The sequence below is a fragment of the Ictidomys tridecemlineatus genome, chromosome 5 (assembly GCF_052094955.1).
Source record: "Ictidomys tridecemlineatus isolate mIctTri1 chromosome 5, mIctTri1.hap1, whole genome shotgun sequence".
Taxonomy (NCBI): Eukaryota; Metazoa; Chordata; class Mammalia; order Rodentia; family Sciuridae; genus Ictidomys; species Ictidomys tridecemlineatus.
Window position 1 is genome coordinate 158,867,950 of NC_135481.1, and position 16,945 is coordinate 158,884,894.

Here is a 16,945-nt window from a genome sequence, read left to right on the forward strand (position 1 = left end):
CACTTTCAAGTGTTGCTCAATTTCCTTTGATAAACTGTTTTGGTAGTTTATAACTTCTTTAGCCTAACTAATCCAGAGGTCTGCAAACTTGCCAAGGGAACAGACGTAGCCTGCTATACAATTTTACAAATGAAATTTTCCTGGATAAGAGTTATATCCATTCATTTACATATTATCTAGCTACTTTGTACTGAAACAGCAATGTTAAGTATTCATGACAGAGAATACATGACCCACAAGAAGACCTTGAAATATTTACTATTTGTCCCTTTCTAAAAACTTCTGATACCCCATTTGAATCTAAATTTGTTCCATTGCTTATAAAGAAAGCTGCTGAATTGTAATACTTGTCCATTACTTGTCAAGGCCTGCTTCCCCTCTGGCCACCTGTTAAACTTTTCCAAGGTGATGATGTCCACAGTATGGATATCCAAAATATGTCTCTTGAAGAAAATTTAAATTTGGATCTTGCTTTCTTTTTTAAAAATTATTCTACAGTATAATACATTTTTACATATTGTCACAAATTTAGTACAAATTCTCATTCCTCTAGCTATACGTGGTGCAGAGTCACTCCAGTAGGGTAATTATACATGTATATAAGGTAATAATGTCTGTCTTACTCTACCGTCCTTCCCATCCCCACAGCCCCACTCTTCCCCTGACTCCCCTCTGCACAAACCAAAGTTCCTTTATTTTTCCATATTCCCCTACCCCACTGTGATAAGCATCACTCTGATAAGCATCCACTTATCAGAGAAAACATTTGGCTTTTGGTTTTGGGGGGATTGGTTTATTTCACTTAGCATGATATTCTCTAGCTCCATCCATTGTGTATATGTACCCTGTTTTCTTTTAGATCTTGCTTTCTTATGCATTTCTGAAAGTCTCTGCCCTTTGATTGAAGTATTTAGTTTATTTATTATTAATGGAGCTATATATGTGGCTGCATTGCAAGTTTGAGGTCAAACCAGGCAATATAGTAAAATCCTGCCTCAAAATAAAAATAAAAAGGGCAGGGGATTGGGGCTGGGGTTATGGCTCAGCAGTTGAGTACTCACCTAGCATATGTGAGGTCCTGGCTTCAATCTTCAGCACCACATAAAAATTAACAAATCAATAAAATAAAGGTATTGTGTCTAACTACAACTGAAAAATATTTTTTTTAAAAAAAAAAGGGGCTGGAGATATTGCTCACTGGTAAAATGTCCCTGCATTCAATACCCACGCTACCACAAATAAATAATCAATTAAAATAAAATTCCTTTAAAAGCTTATCTCTGCTACTGTCCATGAAGATGGCTGTGAAGTTAGCATCAGACTGAATTATATTCAAGTCTCAAACAAGGTAAGTAAACCCTCAGAAGTTATTCATTTGAGAATTGACCAATTCTCAACTTAAATTTATGGAAACACTTTTGTGTAATCCATAAAAAGGAAACTTGACTACAGTCAAGCAATTCTGTAGAATTAGTTAAAGAATTGAGTTAAATCTCAGCCAAATTCAGCTTTTAGGTACACAAAGATATATAGCAGTGAGAATTATCACCCACCCATGGTCCTGTAGTTCTCTGACTTGTTCTTACTCACTGAATTCTAATGAAATGTCTGTGATACAACTGATTTAGGGAAAGACTGACACAAATGTTTGCTGATGTGCACTTTGTCCTATTTGCTTTATATAAAACAAACCAACCGTTGTAGTCACATCTCCCTTTATCTTGCCTCTTATATAGTGACTGGAGCATTGCCACAGAGCCTGTAAGTATATAACAAGCATTGATTGATATTAGCCACTTTAGCTTCATTGGACAAGTCAAAATTTTCAAAAGAATGATAAATGGATTGAGAAGATATGTAAAGAAGGCAAGGAATAAAGAGGGGAACTAATATTTATCAGGCCCTGGTTATGTGCCCAATAAGGTGCTAATGATATTAAAATTAGGATAAGATGCCAGTCACAGTGGCACATGCCTGTAATGCTGGCAACTTGGGATGCTGAGGTAGAAGGATAACAAGTTCAAGGCCAGTCTCAGCAACTTAGTACAACCCTGACTAAAATTTAAGAAGTAAAAAAAAAAAAAAAAAAAAATTGCTGGGGATGTAGCTCAGTGGTAAAGCACACCTGAGTTCAATCTCTAGTGCTCAAGGGAAAAAATAATAATACAAAACACGGGCCCTGCCTAGATCAGGAGACTGGGTGTATCAAATGGGCTAATGCACATACAAGTGCTTTGAAACCAGGTTAGACACTAAGTGCTTTGTTCTTGGTTGTGCAGTTGTGTGCTAGTCCCCAGAATCAGTCCAGGTGGATACAGTCTATGTTTATATATATCTCATTTTATAGACACTGGTTTTACCTAATTTTACTTTCCCAATACTCCTTTGAAATAGGTCATAATATTTCTACTTTGTAGGTAAGGAAACTAAGGGCTCAGAGAAGTTAAACAACTTTTTTCTTACAAGGTCGTTAATGCTAACAGAATCAAGAATCAAACAGCAGCCTCCCCATCAGACCACCCTAATTCCATGTCATGAAGGGACGTCAGTTGGTGAAGGACACAATTACTTTTAAATGATATCATGGTGATTGGCAGAAGCCTGTTGGCAGGCTGTTGTAATGGTCCCTGTGTGAGAAAAGGGTCATGGGGTAGTGCAGAGAAGAGGAGGGCCAACTGCGGTAAAATAGACTGCAACTTGGGGAGGTGAGGGAAGAGTCAGGAAGGATGTCAGGCCTGTAGGCTCAATTGTCTGGAAAGACAGCCATCCATCCCTCATGAGAAGTAGGTTGGTCAGGAGGTCATTCCTTCTGTTGAGGCCCAGCAGACCTGTCATTCATGGTGCTTAAATTTTTTCATCGCCAGAACCTATACTTCAGCAAGGCGGTGAATTTCAGTGACCAGTTTCTGAGCGGTGTCACTGAGGGTGGTAATGGGCTATACAGCAGCAGGACCAGCTTGGGTGAGTATTACTGTTCTGGTACTTTACAACTGACCAGAAATACACTGATTTAACAAGGATGGTAGAGACTTGCTTAAAATATACCAGCCCGATCACAAATCTTAGTATTATGTTTCAGCCTTTTTATGTCTCTAGCTCCTTTTGAAGTCAAGGCTGAGATTTATGAAATCCTTCATGGGGCTTGGAGAGGGATTCATTAGTGAGGGTGGGAAGGTAGGTCTTTTTTCAGCTTAAAAACTGAGATCGCATTTCCCTTCTCCCCACTTATCCTCTGCCTCCTGGACTGGGGAGTGACTCTAGCAGTCCTTCCTGTCAGGTTTAATCAAATGAAAATGTTTACAAAAGCCATATTATGCCTCTGACTTTTAATAGGCATAACTGTAGAACTAGCTTATTACATGTATGGAGTGGAGGAGGATCACTTTGTCCTTTGTCATTGCAGTGAGCGATTACAGCCAGAGTATCTTAGATACCAATGAAAAAATCAAGAGGATGAGGAATCTCCAGATCAAAAAATTTCACAAAAAGAAAGAGCACCTTACAGTACGTGTACTCCTTGGTTTTTGTGGCTATCTTCTTCAGCCTATCATTTTGATGTTTATTTTGGCATTTTAAAATGGAATACTTTCTCTCTTTTTTTTTTGTTCCTTCTTTTATAACAGCATATTTTTATTTTTCAGAGGGAGAATCCTTTACAAGACTGAATTAGAATTAAAGTTCTCATCAGTTTCCTGAATCATATCTTTTTCCTCTGGAGTCTGTTCTGTCTGCCCATCATTCTCTGTTTTGTATTTGTTTGGACTTAAATATGTGGTGCTCCTTGGTTTTCTGGTCATTTGACAAATGAAGAACTAGTTGGATTAGCACTGGTGCCTGGTGTGGGTGCCCAGCATGGGTGTGTAGGTCTGAAGTCCCTGTGTAGATAGGTGGTTATATTGTGGGACAGGCTTTCCTGCTAGTGTTGTGCAAGGGTCAGGAGAAAGCATTTGGGTCCCAAGCATTGTCAGTGCAGAAGGTCTTTCTTCTGGTAGCAAAGGTGTTGGTGGTGTGACATATTCTCCTATGTTTCAGTTCTGCAAGGAGCTGTCTTTCCCCCCTTGTCCTTCCCACCCTTCCCTGAATTTGTCATGGAGGTCTTGGGATCTGTAATTCTCCCTTCTTGGGCTCTAGTGCTCCCAGGAGATGACTTTGTTGGGCAAATCATGTACTTTCTAGAAAGTGGTTGTAAGGGTTTAACAGAATGCATGAGCTTTCTTTCTCCTTATGTGAGAGAGGAGGGAAAGGGCATCGTAGCTACTCATAGTGAGCCCTTTAGTAGTACACTCATGCATTTAACCTGCACCGAATACCTACCCTCCTTTGTGATTAACTTTGAATTTCTGCAGGATGCCCCTGGAGAGAAAACACTCAGGCTTCTGGTGTCTTCAGCTGGTTTTTCTTTGCTTTGATTTCTCTGCCAGTCAGATTTCATCTACTTTCAGTCTTAGAGTTCCTCAAAATTACTGAAACACTAAAATGATAGATTCCCTTTCAGAGTTTCCCACAGCTCATAGTGAGTTTTGCTTTTCAAAAAATATGCATCATGAATAATTCCAAAAGGGGTTTTGGAGAAAGGAATGGTGGATGCCCTTGCTCTCTCCCCCACCCTGCCTTTTGGTTGGTCCTCTTTGGCTTCAGCACAGAGAACAGCACTGATTAGCAGCAAGCCCCTGGAGATGGAGATGGACACAATGTGGTGCTTACCCTCCACCTCTGGTTCCACCAGTTTCTAGAGGCTTCCTCTGTTTTGCACGCCCCCGCCATCCAGCTTGCATCATGATTCCGCCAAAGGCAGGAGCTCTGTTCTTTATCTTTTTTTCCCCAGCATGTGCTTTGCGTGTAATCAATACTAATAAATTTGGGAAGAAGATGTTAGCATTTTTTTTAACTGTAATTGCTTATGATTCTTTGTGCTTTCCACCTCCTCCAGTTTGAAATATTGTAATGAGTATAAGAGAAGGTATAGAGCCCCATGAACTCAACAATTTGCATCTTTGGAGACTGTACCCTTTCTCTGCATGTGGTCTGAATCTCCCATTGTTATGCTCCTTTACTTTCTCATTTGCATTTATGAGCTAAATGTCAGCAGCACTGATATTTATCCACTAATTCATTCATTACTTTTGAGCCCACCTGTATCAGGCATGGTTCTAGGTGCTGAAAATAAAATGTGAACCCATGTTATAAAGATCTCAGACCTCATGAAGCAAACATTCTAGAGGATTCTAGTATATTTTTCTAAAAGAAGCCAAATTCAGTATAAACAAGAACACCTCCCAGAATCCTCCTGGAGTTTACTGATTAGATATGGTGCCTTGTTCCAAGATACCAGAGAGATGGGGTGGCCAAGGGGCAAGGAGGCGGTTGATACAGCCTGAACCCATCATCTTCTGAAAAGCTTAGAGGCCCAGGGAACCAGGGAGGAGCATGTTTTATTTCCATTTCACACATAGGCCAGTTGTGGTTCTGCTTGAAATTTATATATAAATATAAATTTCATAGCGTTTTGAAAATAGATAAATTCTTTTTTTAAATATTTTTTTTAGTTGTAGGTAGACACAATACCTTTATTTACTTATTTATTTTTTAAATGTGGTGCTGAGGACCAGTGCCTCACACGTGCGAGGTAAGCATTCTACTGAGCCACAACCCCAGCCCTAAAAAAACAAATTCTTAAAGATTTCTGACAATAAGCCAGATATGGTGATGCACACCTGTAAGCCCAGCAGCTTGGGAGGCAGAGGTAGGAGGATCTTGAGTTCAAAGCCAGCCTCAGCAACTTATCGAGGCCCTATGTACCTTGGCCAGTCCCTGTCTTAAAATAAAAAAATAAAAAGGAATAGGTATGTGGCTCAGTGGTTAAGCATCCCTTGAGTTTATTCTCTGGTACCAAAAAAAAAAAAAGCAGATTTCTGACAATAAATGACAGAGATTCGTTTTCTTAACAAGAGGTTGACTATGGATTCACTCATTTCTTAGGCAAGCATGGGTTCTGACATTGAACACTTTATAAAGCATGCCAAGTAAATTTTAGGTGTTCCCCTTGCTGCTTTTTCTAGAAATACACATAAGGGAACTATCCTGGAATTTCTGGAGTTTTGTGAGGTTTCCCACCACACTCCTACCCTTAAAAATATAAAACAATATTAGTGTAGTGACCTTGCCCAAGACAAGGTTTTGGAGACCAGCAAGATTAACATTAGACGTGTATGTTTGTGCTGTTGGTTTTTGAAGACCATATGTGCACACACACAAACACAGAAATATGCTCACACGTGTACTCTCATGGTCACACACCCCATCCATGTGGCTCAGAATTCAACTGAGAATGAGACACTATGCTTGGTGAGGAAGCATTTGCCTTGAGTGTTGGGCCTGGAAATCAACAGTGCAGCTATTTTGAGGCAGTGGAAATGACCATGTTCTATAATCCTGCAGCCTGAAAACAGACTCCTACTGGCAGAAGTTGGCCCGACAGGGGAAGGAAGAATCTCTGTGCTTGAACAGCTGCTGGAGGAAGTGAGTGTGACTAGAACAGGTCTCTCTGTGGATTTCAGCCTGCCCTTCCAACTGCTCCCTTTTAATTAAAAGTTGTTTGAAAATGCAATAATGGCTAGTCAAAAGCTTTGCATTTATTGTTACCTGTTGCTAATTTTTATAAAACAAACAAACAGATAAGCCCAAGTAACATGCATGAGACTAGACAGAATCCCTGGTCCATGATGTCATGTAACTTCAGCCTAGGTTTCCTAAAGAAACAAAATGGAGCTGGGGTATAGCTCAGTGATAGAAGTTACCTAGGACATACAAGGTCCTGGATTCAATCTCCAGACTGCCAAAAAGAAAGAAAAAGAAAAAGAAAGAAGAAACAATGTGGTTAGGGGACCTGCTCCTCCTGATGTGAGAGACAGACATGGTAACTCTGGGGGGACTTGGCAGCTGTGTCCATTATAGGCTGTCTTGATCCTTTCTTTGATCTAAAATTAACATAGTTCCATTATTGCTTTAATAGGACATTTGTTGAACTTGACAGAATGGCAGTTGGACAATGTGGAGGTTTTGTAATGAGTTTCTTCTTTTCTGTATGCTGCAGGGAGCAGACCCCAACTGCTGTGACAATGATGGTCGACCTGCTATTATCGTAGCTGTTGTGAATAAGCATCATGAAGCCATTCCAGTTCTTGCTCAGAGAGGAGCAGACATTGACCAGCCGTGGGGACCGTAAGTGTAACATTGAAAGTACAGCTGAGTGCTGAGGTGTCAGAGCTCATGGAGCTCTGCTATAGCAGAATTAGTTTACACACATGCCCTGTTCAATTTGAACCACTGAAAGGCAATTTAAATCTCTTTTGGTCTTAATAAAAGGGTTAACAGTTTTCTAAAGCTGAGTAAAACAAAATTTTTAAAATGATCTATTGGGTTAGCAAATTTAATGACTCTTATTAATGGTAATATATTTTGTTAATTCATGAATTTCTATTTTCGTGGGGCTAGCAAATCCTTAGCTCTTGGGTTGTTAAGCATTATTTTCATTATGAGCCACAGTGTTAAGATCAATACCAAGGGAAGAGAGGCTCCTGTATAGTCATGGGGAAACATACCCATGAAGTTAACACAGAACTGTTGTCTCTGGATGCTAACACCATGGGTGAGGGTCTAGCACTTCTCAACTCACCACATGATCTCCTGGAACCGTGGTTTCCCTACCTGTGAATCGGGATGGGGAGGTCCAAGTTGCATTACTTCCTGGTCTTGGTGCAGTACAACTTCATGACCTTCTCTCCCAGCCTCAGGATTTTGTTCTCTTGAAACTTGCTTTGGAACCATGGTTGGAAAGTTCCTGCAGTGTGGGTCATTCAGATTAACTCATCTCCTGGACAAGTTGTTAAAATAGAAGTCTTCTAGGGATATCACAGTTCTCTACTACTGCTGCCTCCTGATTCCTAAGCCAAGGTTAAGGTCTGGGTTAGTGAAACATCTTGCTGTGTAGGTCAGGCCACCAAAGGGGTCAAAAGTCTCATAGTTTTGCATTTATTACTATATTTAAAACTTTTTCTGGTATTTTATTCAAAATACATCCCTGTCCATTTTTCTGTGTGCATTTTTCTAAGTTTCTTCCAAATAGGACACAGCAGTATCAGTAGTTACTACCCCTTTAAAATTTTCATCTCATAGGAGAATATTGGTGTAAAACTTTGATAGCTGGAAGTTACTTTCTTGAGTTTCCTTAGGGTTTACATTCATCATACTCTGTCAGCTTCTTCATTCATCCCACATTATTGTATTATCATTGTTGATAATATAATAGTATTATTTTATCATTGATAAAATGAGGCTATCTTGTTTTATGTTAGGGTACCTTATATATTTATAAATTAAATGAGCTTTTCTTACAGCATTTAAGCATAATGCTTCATGTATGATACAAAAGTCAGTTCTTGATTGATGCTTTTGTGAGTCCCAGCTTTATGAACAATAAGAAGACAAAACTACTCTGAATCTGTATATGATTACCAGTTTTATTTTGGTCTTCCTCAGTTTCCACTTCATCACCATTCTGCAAAGTAACACTGATCCACATCTGATTTCGATGCATCTGGTGAATCTGACAATGGTTATGCCTATCCATCTGAATTATGTATAGTGTAGCCCTTCGTCACTCTGTGTTCGTTATCAAGGTTACCATGAGCACTGTGAGCTCATGTGGATAGAAGAGAAGAGAAAAGCGAGGGTGGAGGACTTTCCTCTAAAGAGAACACAGAGATTTTCCTTTTCAATGTATGCCAGTAGAGGAGAGTAGATTCCCTGTCTAAGAGCTAAATTCTGCTAAATAGGGTCCATGTCTGTTAGTTTGATGTGTTTATGCCTGCCCCAGCCTGGCCTCTGCGTCACACCTGGACCTCAGTAGCTCCAGGAGCCCCATCCCCAGATTCCATCCATTCCTCTTCTCTTACACATAAGCCATTCAAAGATCTGGCCTTCCTGCCCAAAAGGCTCAGTGAGTTGTTCCTTAACAAACAAGGATTAAAATGTTTTCTCACATCTGAAGCATGTTCGGCTAGTGGGACAAGTTGGTCTCTATACAAGATAGCTTCTATTAAGTAGCTTGGCAGGTGGCAGAAAGCCTCCCCATAGTGTTTCTGGGTCCCATGTTTGTATTATTCCTATGAGAATGAACCACAGTCAACTGAAAGGGAGTTAAGGAGAAATCCACACCCTCCACCAAGGAGGATGCCTCATATCACCAGACTCAGAAACACAGATTCAAGGTCTCATTGGGAAAGGGGCACAGGGAGGTGCAGCTGCTTTGGACTATAGCTGCCCTTCTTTGCCTGACTAGCAGTTGCAAACATTTAGTCTCCTGGCTCTACTCTAGTTGCCAGATAAGGAAGATGCAATCATCAGTCTACTTCTTTGAGTACAGCTGTGGAGATTTACAGGTTGAGCATCCACAATATGGAAATCTGAAACCCAAAATGCTCCAAGATCTGAAACGTTTAGAACCAACATGACACCACAGTGGAAAATTCCCCAGCTGACCTCATATGATCGGTCACTGTCCAAACACAGGTGCACTAAAAATATTGTATGAAATTACCTGCAGGCTATGTGTATGTGTATAAGAAATATATGAAACACAAATTAACTTTAGATGTGCTTAGACTTAGATCCTATTCCCATGATATCTCATTATGTATATGCAAATGTTCCCAAATCCAAAACAAACAAACAAAAAAACCTGAATGTTTCTTGCCTTCATTTCAGATAGGGGATACTTAATTTGTATTCTGTCCAGTAATTCAGGATTTACAGGGAGAAACTATACCGTAATACTTAGATATTAATACTTAGATAATACTTAATACCATGATACTTAGATTTGAATAAATAATGCATTAACGGTCAAGTTTCTTTAAAACGCAGACCCTTGGAACACTTCAGTGTACCCTCTGTACAAACTATGCTCTTGAAGGTCTGTTATATTATAATTCCAAGTTACTCAGAAGAATCAACTCAGATGGATGGGGTTCTGTAAGAAGGCATACACTATCTGGTGTCATATTGGAGTTCAGTTGTTTGAGGAACATTGTACAAACTTTGAGTTGTCAGAATCACAATGTAGTATTTCCCCAAACTGAACTATGGTTACACAGGAAATAGCCAGCACAGAAGATCTAGCCATCAGCAAATTCAGTTTGGGGAGAATCAGGAAGAAAGAAGACCATATGTCTACTCCGGAGATAGTGAACACCTTATAAAGACCCAAAAAACTTCAGATGTGAAGGGCTCACTTTATCTTCTACAGACAAGAGGCTGCCATACCTTTTTCTCCATTGGGAGAAACTTGTGGCTGCAGGTTTATTTGCAGGTGTGGGGACTGGGTGGTAGTGACAAGAGAAGCTGGGACTGAGAGAGCACAGACCTTCAATTGCTTACCTCATTTCTGTTTCCAGGCATGATTCCCACCTTCCCTCCCTTCTGCCACCTCTTGATCAGGAGCCTTTCAGGAGTTTATGTACCACTCCATCCTCCATTTTAGCAATCTACTTCTCCCTCACTAGGTCAAACCTGACCAGAAAAGGTGGCGAGACAATCTGGCACTGCAGCAGAATATGGTCTGTCTGATGTCTCTGGCTTGCCCATTAAATTCTAAGATTGGTGATTATTCTCATATCATGCAAGCCAAACTCAATGAAACCACAGCCATTTCCCCCACACAAAAATAGGAACTTCCTCCCTGAAAATTCAGTTACCAGGCAGACAGTACCTAAGAGGTTTAAGCCAAAATTGAGGCTATTTCCAAAACTCTTAAAGGAAATCTACTAAAATAGTATTTATTAGCATTTATTAAGTCAGCTACAAATCAGATCCTTGTGGGTTTCTCACATTAAAAATGAATGTGTTTCTAGACTTTTCACTATTTGTCTAGCATCAAAGCTTACTACCCATCACAGTGTTCCTCTAAGGGAAGAGACAAAGAGGGGAGACTCATGGGATTTTCCCAGGTTAGTTAAATGGATTGGTAAGTAAAACCAAGGTCCCTTTAATCACACTGACCTCTCCAATATCCTGATGATGCTAAGGATTTACCCAGGAATGTTTTTCTCCCACAAATAGGCTCAGAAATACAGCTCTTCATGAAGCAACTCTTCTTGGCCTCACAGGAAGGGAGAGCATCGTGACTTTACTAGGGTATGTTCTCTAACCTTTGGTGAATACTTCTGAGGGCCACAGTGATCTCTCTACTAACCTGTGATGATTTTAGAGGGACCCTAGTTCTTGAACTGCTATTGCTCTAAAGTGGGGAGGGTCACCATCTCACCATGTCCCCCAGGTCACTAAGAGCTTTTCAAAACACAATTAAAATGTTGTTCCCATTAAACATTTTGGTAAGACTTTGCTGCAAGGGGAACCAATGGCTAGACTTAGCAATTAAATATTTTGAAATCATACAGCCCCATAAAATGTTTTAGGGTATAGCCACCCCTAAGAGCTGAAGTCACACAGTGGCCTCTTGGGGACAGGTTTGGGAGGTAGGGCATGGAGGTGCTCAGTCTAAGCTCTGGGACAGGAAGAGTCAGGCCCTCAGGGTCATGAGCCTGAATCCTTCAAGGACCCTCTTTCTCCATATCTTTTGCAGATGCAATGCAAGCATCCAAAAGAAGAATGCAAGAGGCCAGACAGCATATGACCTGGCTCTGGAAATTGGGGATGACCCCATCACCTCACTCTTCAATGCTAAATTTAGCCAAGGGCTAGAGGACCAGCTCCCCCAACCTAGGAACCTCAGCCTGGAGGACTGTTAGACATAAGGCCTCGCTGAAAGAAACCATCCAGCTCTGGTTGTTCTTTGATTCTAAAATGTGTATTTGAGCTTGGGAATTGGGGTTGAGAGGATTCGTAAGGTGTGTGTGTCTGTGTGTCTTTGTGTGTGTGTTACTGGGAATTGGACCCAGGATCTTGTGCATGCTAAACAAGTATTTTACCACTGAACTACATCCCCACGCCTTTTTTAACATTTTATTTTGATACAGGGTCTTGCTAAATTGCTGAGGCTGGCCTTGAACTTGCAATCCTTTTGTCCCAGCCTTTCGAGTCACTGGGATTACAGGTGTATGCCACCACACCTGGCTTCTTTTTGTTTTTGTTTTTTAATTGTTGTAAACCACCAATACTATCTGGGTGATTCCCAGTGTACCTTAGATTGTGATGAACTTCATGTATGCTTTTTAATGATTTATTGCTAGGGTTTTGGGAATTTGGCTTTTAGTTTTTAATTTATTTTCAATACATAATAATTGTACATGGTTTAAAGCTAAAAAGCATAAAATTCTATGTAGTGAAGTCTCCCTACTGTCCCTGTCCCATAGCCACCACTCCCCTCCTCAGAGGCACCAATGACACCAGTGTCAGCTGTATCTTTCTAGCAGTAGTACAGGATTTAGATAGGCATGTGTGTATGATATACGTACATGTATACATGGAGTATACAAATAAACCATGTAGCACATATATTCCTTTCCCCCCTTTTTAAACATAAATAGTAACAAACTGCACAGTGTTCTGCACCTTATCCTTTAAAAAAAATATATGTCTTGTAGGTGGTTTCGAGTTAGAATGTAAAGTTGAATTTATTGAAATTTTTATGTTGAACTCATGGTTACTCCTATCATCAAGGTTTGTTGCTTGTTTGACAGATCAGCTTTAAATAAAATATTGGCAGGAATGTGTAATTGTGACTTGTGGACCCCCTGTTAATGTATGTAAGTAGGATATTTATTAATTTAGAATATTCCGCACAATAAATAATAAACATGGTGGTGGACAGTACTATTGTCGTGACTTGTGCTTTTTTTCCCTAGGTTGGGTGGCTGTATGTTGGAAGGATGGGAGGTTCAGAGTCACTGGGACACAAGCCCCTGTGAGGCTGGGTGGGAGCTGGCACTTGCTTCCTCCCAGGTCAGCCTCTGGGCATTCTGTGTAAGAGAAGCTGCTTGTATGGGTGTCCAGAAGGACCAAGGAGTGTGGGGGTGGCAACAGCAATTCTGGTAACTGGTAAAAGTGTGATAACATCCCTGGAGGTCATTGCATCCCAAGTCCCATCTCACTTGTGTATTAGAAGCACAGATAAGTCCATTGGAAACCTGCCTCTGTGATTGGTGAGTTTTCCATGTCTAATCCAGAAATAATCCTCCCCCTAACCTTTCTAACCTGTGCAGGGTTTCAGCCCTGAGTGAGCTGGCCAAGATGCCCAGTAGGATAAAGAACATTCATAGGGTCATTTATCTCTATCATCTCCAAGGCACCTCACCTCAAGAATTCACATCACTTGCTTCCATTCCAACTTCTTTTTCTTTATTTTAAATTGGTACATAATAGTTGTACATATTTGTGGGGTACAATGTGATGTTTTGATAAAGCAATGTTCTATAATGATGAAATCAGAGTAACATATCCATCACCTCAAACATTTATCATTTCTTTGTAGTAAGAACATTCAAAATCCTCTCTTCCAGCTATTTTGAAATAAGCAATTCATGATTGTTAACTCCAGTCACCAGGCTGAGATAGAACACCAGACTTATTTTTTCCCAACTTCTATTCTGAATGCTTTAGGACCTGGTTTTTGCTTTTTTTTTTTTTTTTCTTACCAAACAGAAAATTAAGAGAGTTTGAGTCTCACCCATCTTCCAGTATTTTAAATAAATTTGAGCATAGCTTCTTGGTGGTTTTCTTTCCTTCTTTTTAAATTTTTCCTAGTTATACATGGACACAATATCTTTATTTTGTTTATTTATTTTTACATGGTCCTGAGGATTGAACCCAGTGCTTCACATATGCAAGGCAAGCGCTCTGCCACTGAGCCACAACCCCAGCCCAGCTTCCGTGGTTTTCTAAATTTAGGCCCTGTAAGATCTACAACAGGTGAGGTGAAGTGACCCTCCTTTTTCAGGTAGATCCAAAAAAGAGAACTAAGGCCCACACTGGGGACACTCCAGTCCCTCCTTTTTTGGGGGGGGGGCGGTGTTGGGGATTGAACCCATGGCCTTGTGCATGTGAGACAAGTATTCTACCAACTGAGCTGTATCCCCAGCCCCAGTCCCTCCTTTTTGAGCTTCCAGCTACCTTGTGTCCTTCCATGCCCCTGTTGGGATGCTGGGATGCCACTGTCTTCATAACTCCTGGTAGTGCATCTGCTCAGGACCTTGTCTCCCTCACTTGGTCACATGGAAACTCCTTCCCCCTGTCCTTGGATCTCGGGTCCTTGTCCTTCCACGGGTGTTCCCTATGGTCCCCTTTGAGAAATCCAAATACCCTTCCCTTCTTGGCTGGTGACCCCTTGATCATTCAGGCCCATCCATGACTCCTGGCTCTTCTCTTGCTACTCCCATGTGACTGTCCCTGGGTCCAAAAAGCTTACCTGGGGATGTGCTCAGCACTGACCTTATGCTCACATGGTCTCTTCTTTACATTTATAGAAAATCCAACACATAAATACCTCCATTCCCATGGGGTAGGAGCCCCATGATAGTATCTGTGCCTTTATAAGAAGAGGAAGAGTGCCCCAAACTAGAATACTTGCTCTGTCTCCCCATGTGATATGTTCCACCATGTTATGGTGTAGCAAGAAGACCCTCTCCAGAGGTCAGTCCCGTGCTCTTAGACTTCTCAGCCTCCAGATTCATGAGCTAAATAAACCTCCATTATTTATAATTACCCAGTTTGAAGTATTTTGTTAAAGCAACAGAAAATGAATGAAGACAGTGAGTTTAAAACTATCGAGCACCTTTGTTCAATTTTGGAAAGAAGAATCTCCCATGATGAGGCCTACCTGGCCATGCTGTGCCACTGGGTGAGCTCTAATCCCGAGTCACTATAACTTGTTCTCTGTCTCAACTGGCAACACCAAATATGCCCAGGCCTCCTCCTTGAGACAGGTCTGCTCTCCCTTCTCCCTACCACATGCGTCCAATTGTCAGGCTCTGAGAGTCTTATCTCCTAGATTGTTCCTGGATGCTTTTCCTACTTTCTCCCTGAAACCACCAGCTTGGCCAAGATAATGTCTAACAGGTTTGATAAAATCACCACCCTACAATATGTCCACTCGTGGCCTTATTCTTTTGGAGCTGCCTATACAAAGGGGACTGTGACAGTGACCACCTAGAATGCTTCTATGGTTTTCCTCCATTTGTCAGGAAAAACAAGCTTCTCTAAGGGTCTGCAGAAGCTTCACTTTCAGGCTCCTCATCTTCCCAATGTTCCAGGATCTATCACCCTCAGTGACTCATACTCAGCAGGTGCTTAAGGAGAGCACCCGCTATGCAGAACCTTGAGTAGTGTATGTAACACATGGCTTTACCCAGATCTTATCACCCAGACCTAGTCACAAGCTAGTGAGAAAAGGAAAAGAAAGCCAGGTCTATGAGAAATTAAAGCTGTCATTCATTAACTCTTGAAATGTATGTTTATTCCCTAGTTTTCAGAAATACCCAGGCCTTGGAGAAGTCTGAGGTTGGTTAAGCTGGTGGCAACGTGGCAACAGCATATCATTCACAATGTGCAAAGAGCCATTTAAATGGGAACGGAGTGACTGGGGATGGAGGTCTTTCTGTGTCAGATTTACTATAAAGGTAAATAAGAAAAAAACACATAAAGTATTAAATCATTATATGTCCTCAAAATATTTATGTTAAGCATCAGATTTCTTTTGGAATGACTATGAGAGTTCCCAGTTTTCCTAGTGGTTGGCACAATTTTAAATTCTGGGTATACAGCTGCTATCCCTGTTTCGCATTTCTGTGCTCGTCTTTATTCTATACACATTCATTCACATGATTCACTTTTAAGAACAATACATTTTTATAGAAGACAATATGTCTTCTATAAAATTTTGAAGGCAGTGTGCCATATTAAATTGTTTTTTAAAATAGCTTTCTTGGGTGTCCTATAATGCATAATGAATGGAAAAGAGGAATGTTGACATTAGGCTACAGTGATGAAGGAAAGGAAAGGAAGGAAGGAGGTTGGTTATATCACTCTGATAAGTCTTTTCTTAGAAAACTATTCTAGTGAGATACCAAAGACGGCACTGGATATTGGATAGAAAACAGGGTTTAAGGGGCTGGGGTTGTGGCTCAGTGGTAGAGCACTTGCCTCTCACATGCAAGGCCCAGGGTTTGATCCTCAGCACCTCATAAGAATAAATAAATAAGTAAAATAAAATATAAAGTTAAAAGAAAACAGTGTTCAAAGACTGAGACCCTTTTTGCCATTTGTAACTAATACATTTTACTTTACTCCCTGTGGTTGGTTTCCAAAACAGCCACATGTTCCTCCTTAACCCTTAAAGTCACCTGTGCTTGAGTATCTTGGAATCAATCAACCATCTTATGTGGGAATATTCCTAGCGATCCCTGCCTTCCAAGTTCCATGTGAGTAGAATACCAGGAGCACAAGCACTCTAGCATGAAATGGATTTCTCTTGGGGAAGTGAGGCATCCTCTGTGATCTAGTAACAGTGGTGTCCCTAATTGGTGGCCAGGCCCCAGCATCAGGAGTCCTGGCTCTGGTGCCTTGAAGGTTAGTCTCTTTCTTGCTGGGGTGTATTCCACATGATTTTTCACTTGCCAACCACTTTCTTTTACAGGAAGTTCCATCAACTCACCTCAGTTGCTCTTTTCCCTTGTCTGTTCTTAAGTGCCTCTGATTCAGGTTTCTGCTTGTCCCTGGCCTACTACAAAGTTGAAAAGTCTGTTGGTTTCTCCTTAGCACCCCAGTTCTCCCAAAACATTCATAATAATTTCTCAAAGGTTTCTTTTACATGGGAAACATGGACAAAAATGACCTTTTCTTTGCTCATTCCTCCTGTGTCATTTGATCCTAAGATGATACACAAAAGCCTACAGATACTTTCATGCTTTAGGTGTACAAAGAATGAGTGATC

At 40.7% G+C, this 16,945-nt stretch overlaps 1 protein-coding gene across 10 annotated transcripts in view; it reads left to right on the forward strand.

Annotated features, from left to right (window-relative positions):
• Dzank1 (double zinc ribbon and ankyrin repeat domains 1) overlaps positions 1–12,831 on the forward strand; it is a 75,239-nt gene extending 62,408 nt beyond the window's left edge. For 8 of the 10 annotated variants that reach the window (XM_078051352.1, XM_078051350.1, XM_040274067.2 and 5 more), the window contains 7 exons: positions 1,274–1,348; positions 2,865–2,961; positions 3,404–3,504; positions 6,439–6,519; positions 7,094–7,221; positions 11,119–11,193; positions 11,642–12,831. In XM_078051352.1, coding sequence (XP_077907478.1) covers positions 1,274–1,348; positions 2,865–2,961; positions 3,404–3,504; positions 6,439–6,519; positions 7,094–7,221; positions 11,119–11,193; positions 11,642–11,807 — 723 coding nt within the window. In that variant the 3' untranslated portion in view covers positions 11,808–12,831. Of the gene's footprint in view, positions 1–1,273; positions 1,349–2,864; positions 2,962–3,403; positions 3,505–3,641; positions 4,792–6,438; positions 6,520–7,093; positions 7,222–11,118; positions 11,194–11,641 lie in introns of those variants that run through there. The other 2 variants (XR_013439528.1, XM_078051354.1) reach the window with 2 other exon arrangements.
• The last annotated feature ends 4,114 nt before the right edge of the window (positions 12,832–16,945 follow it).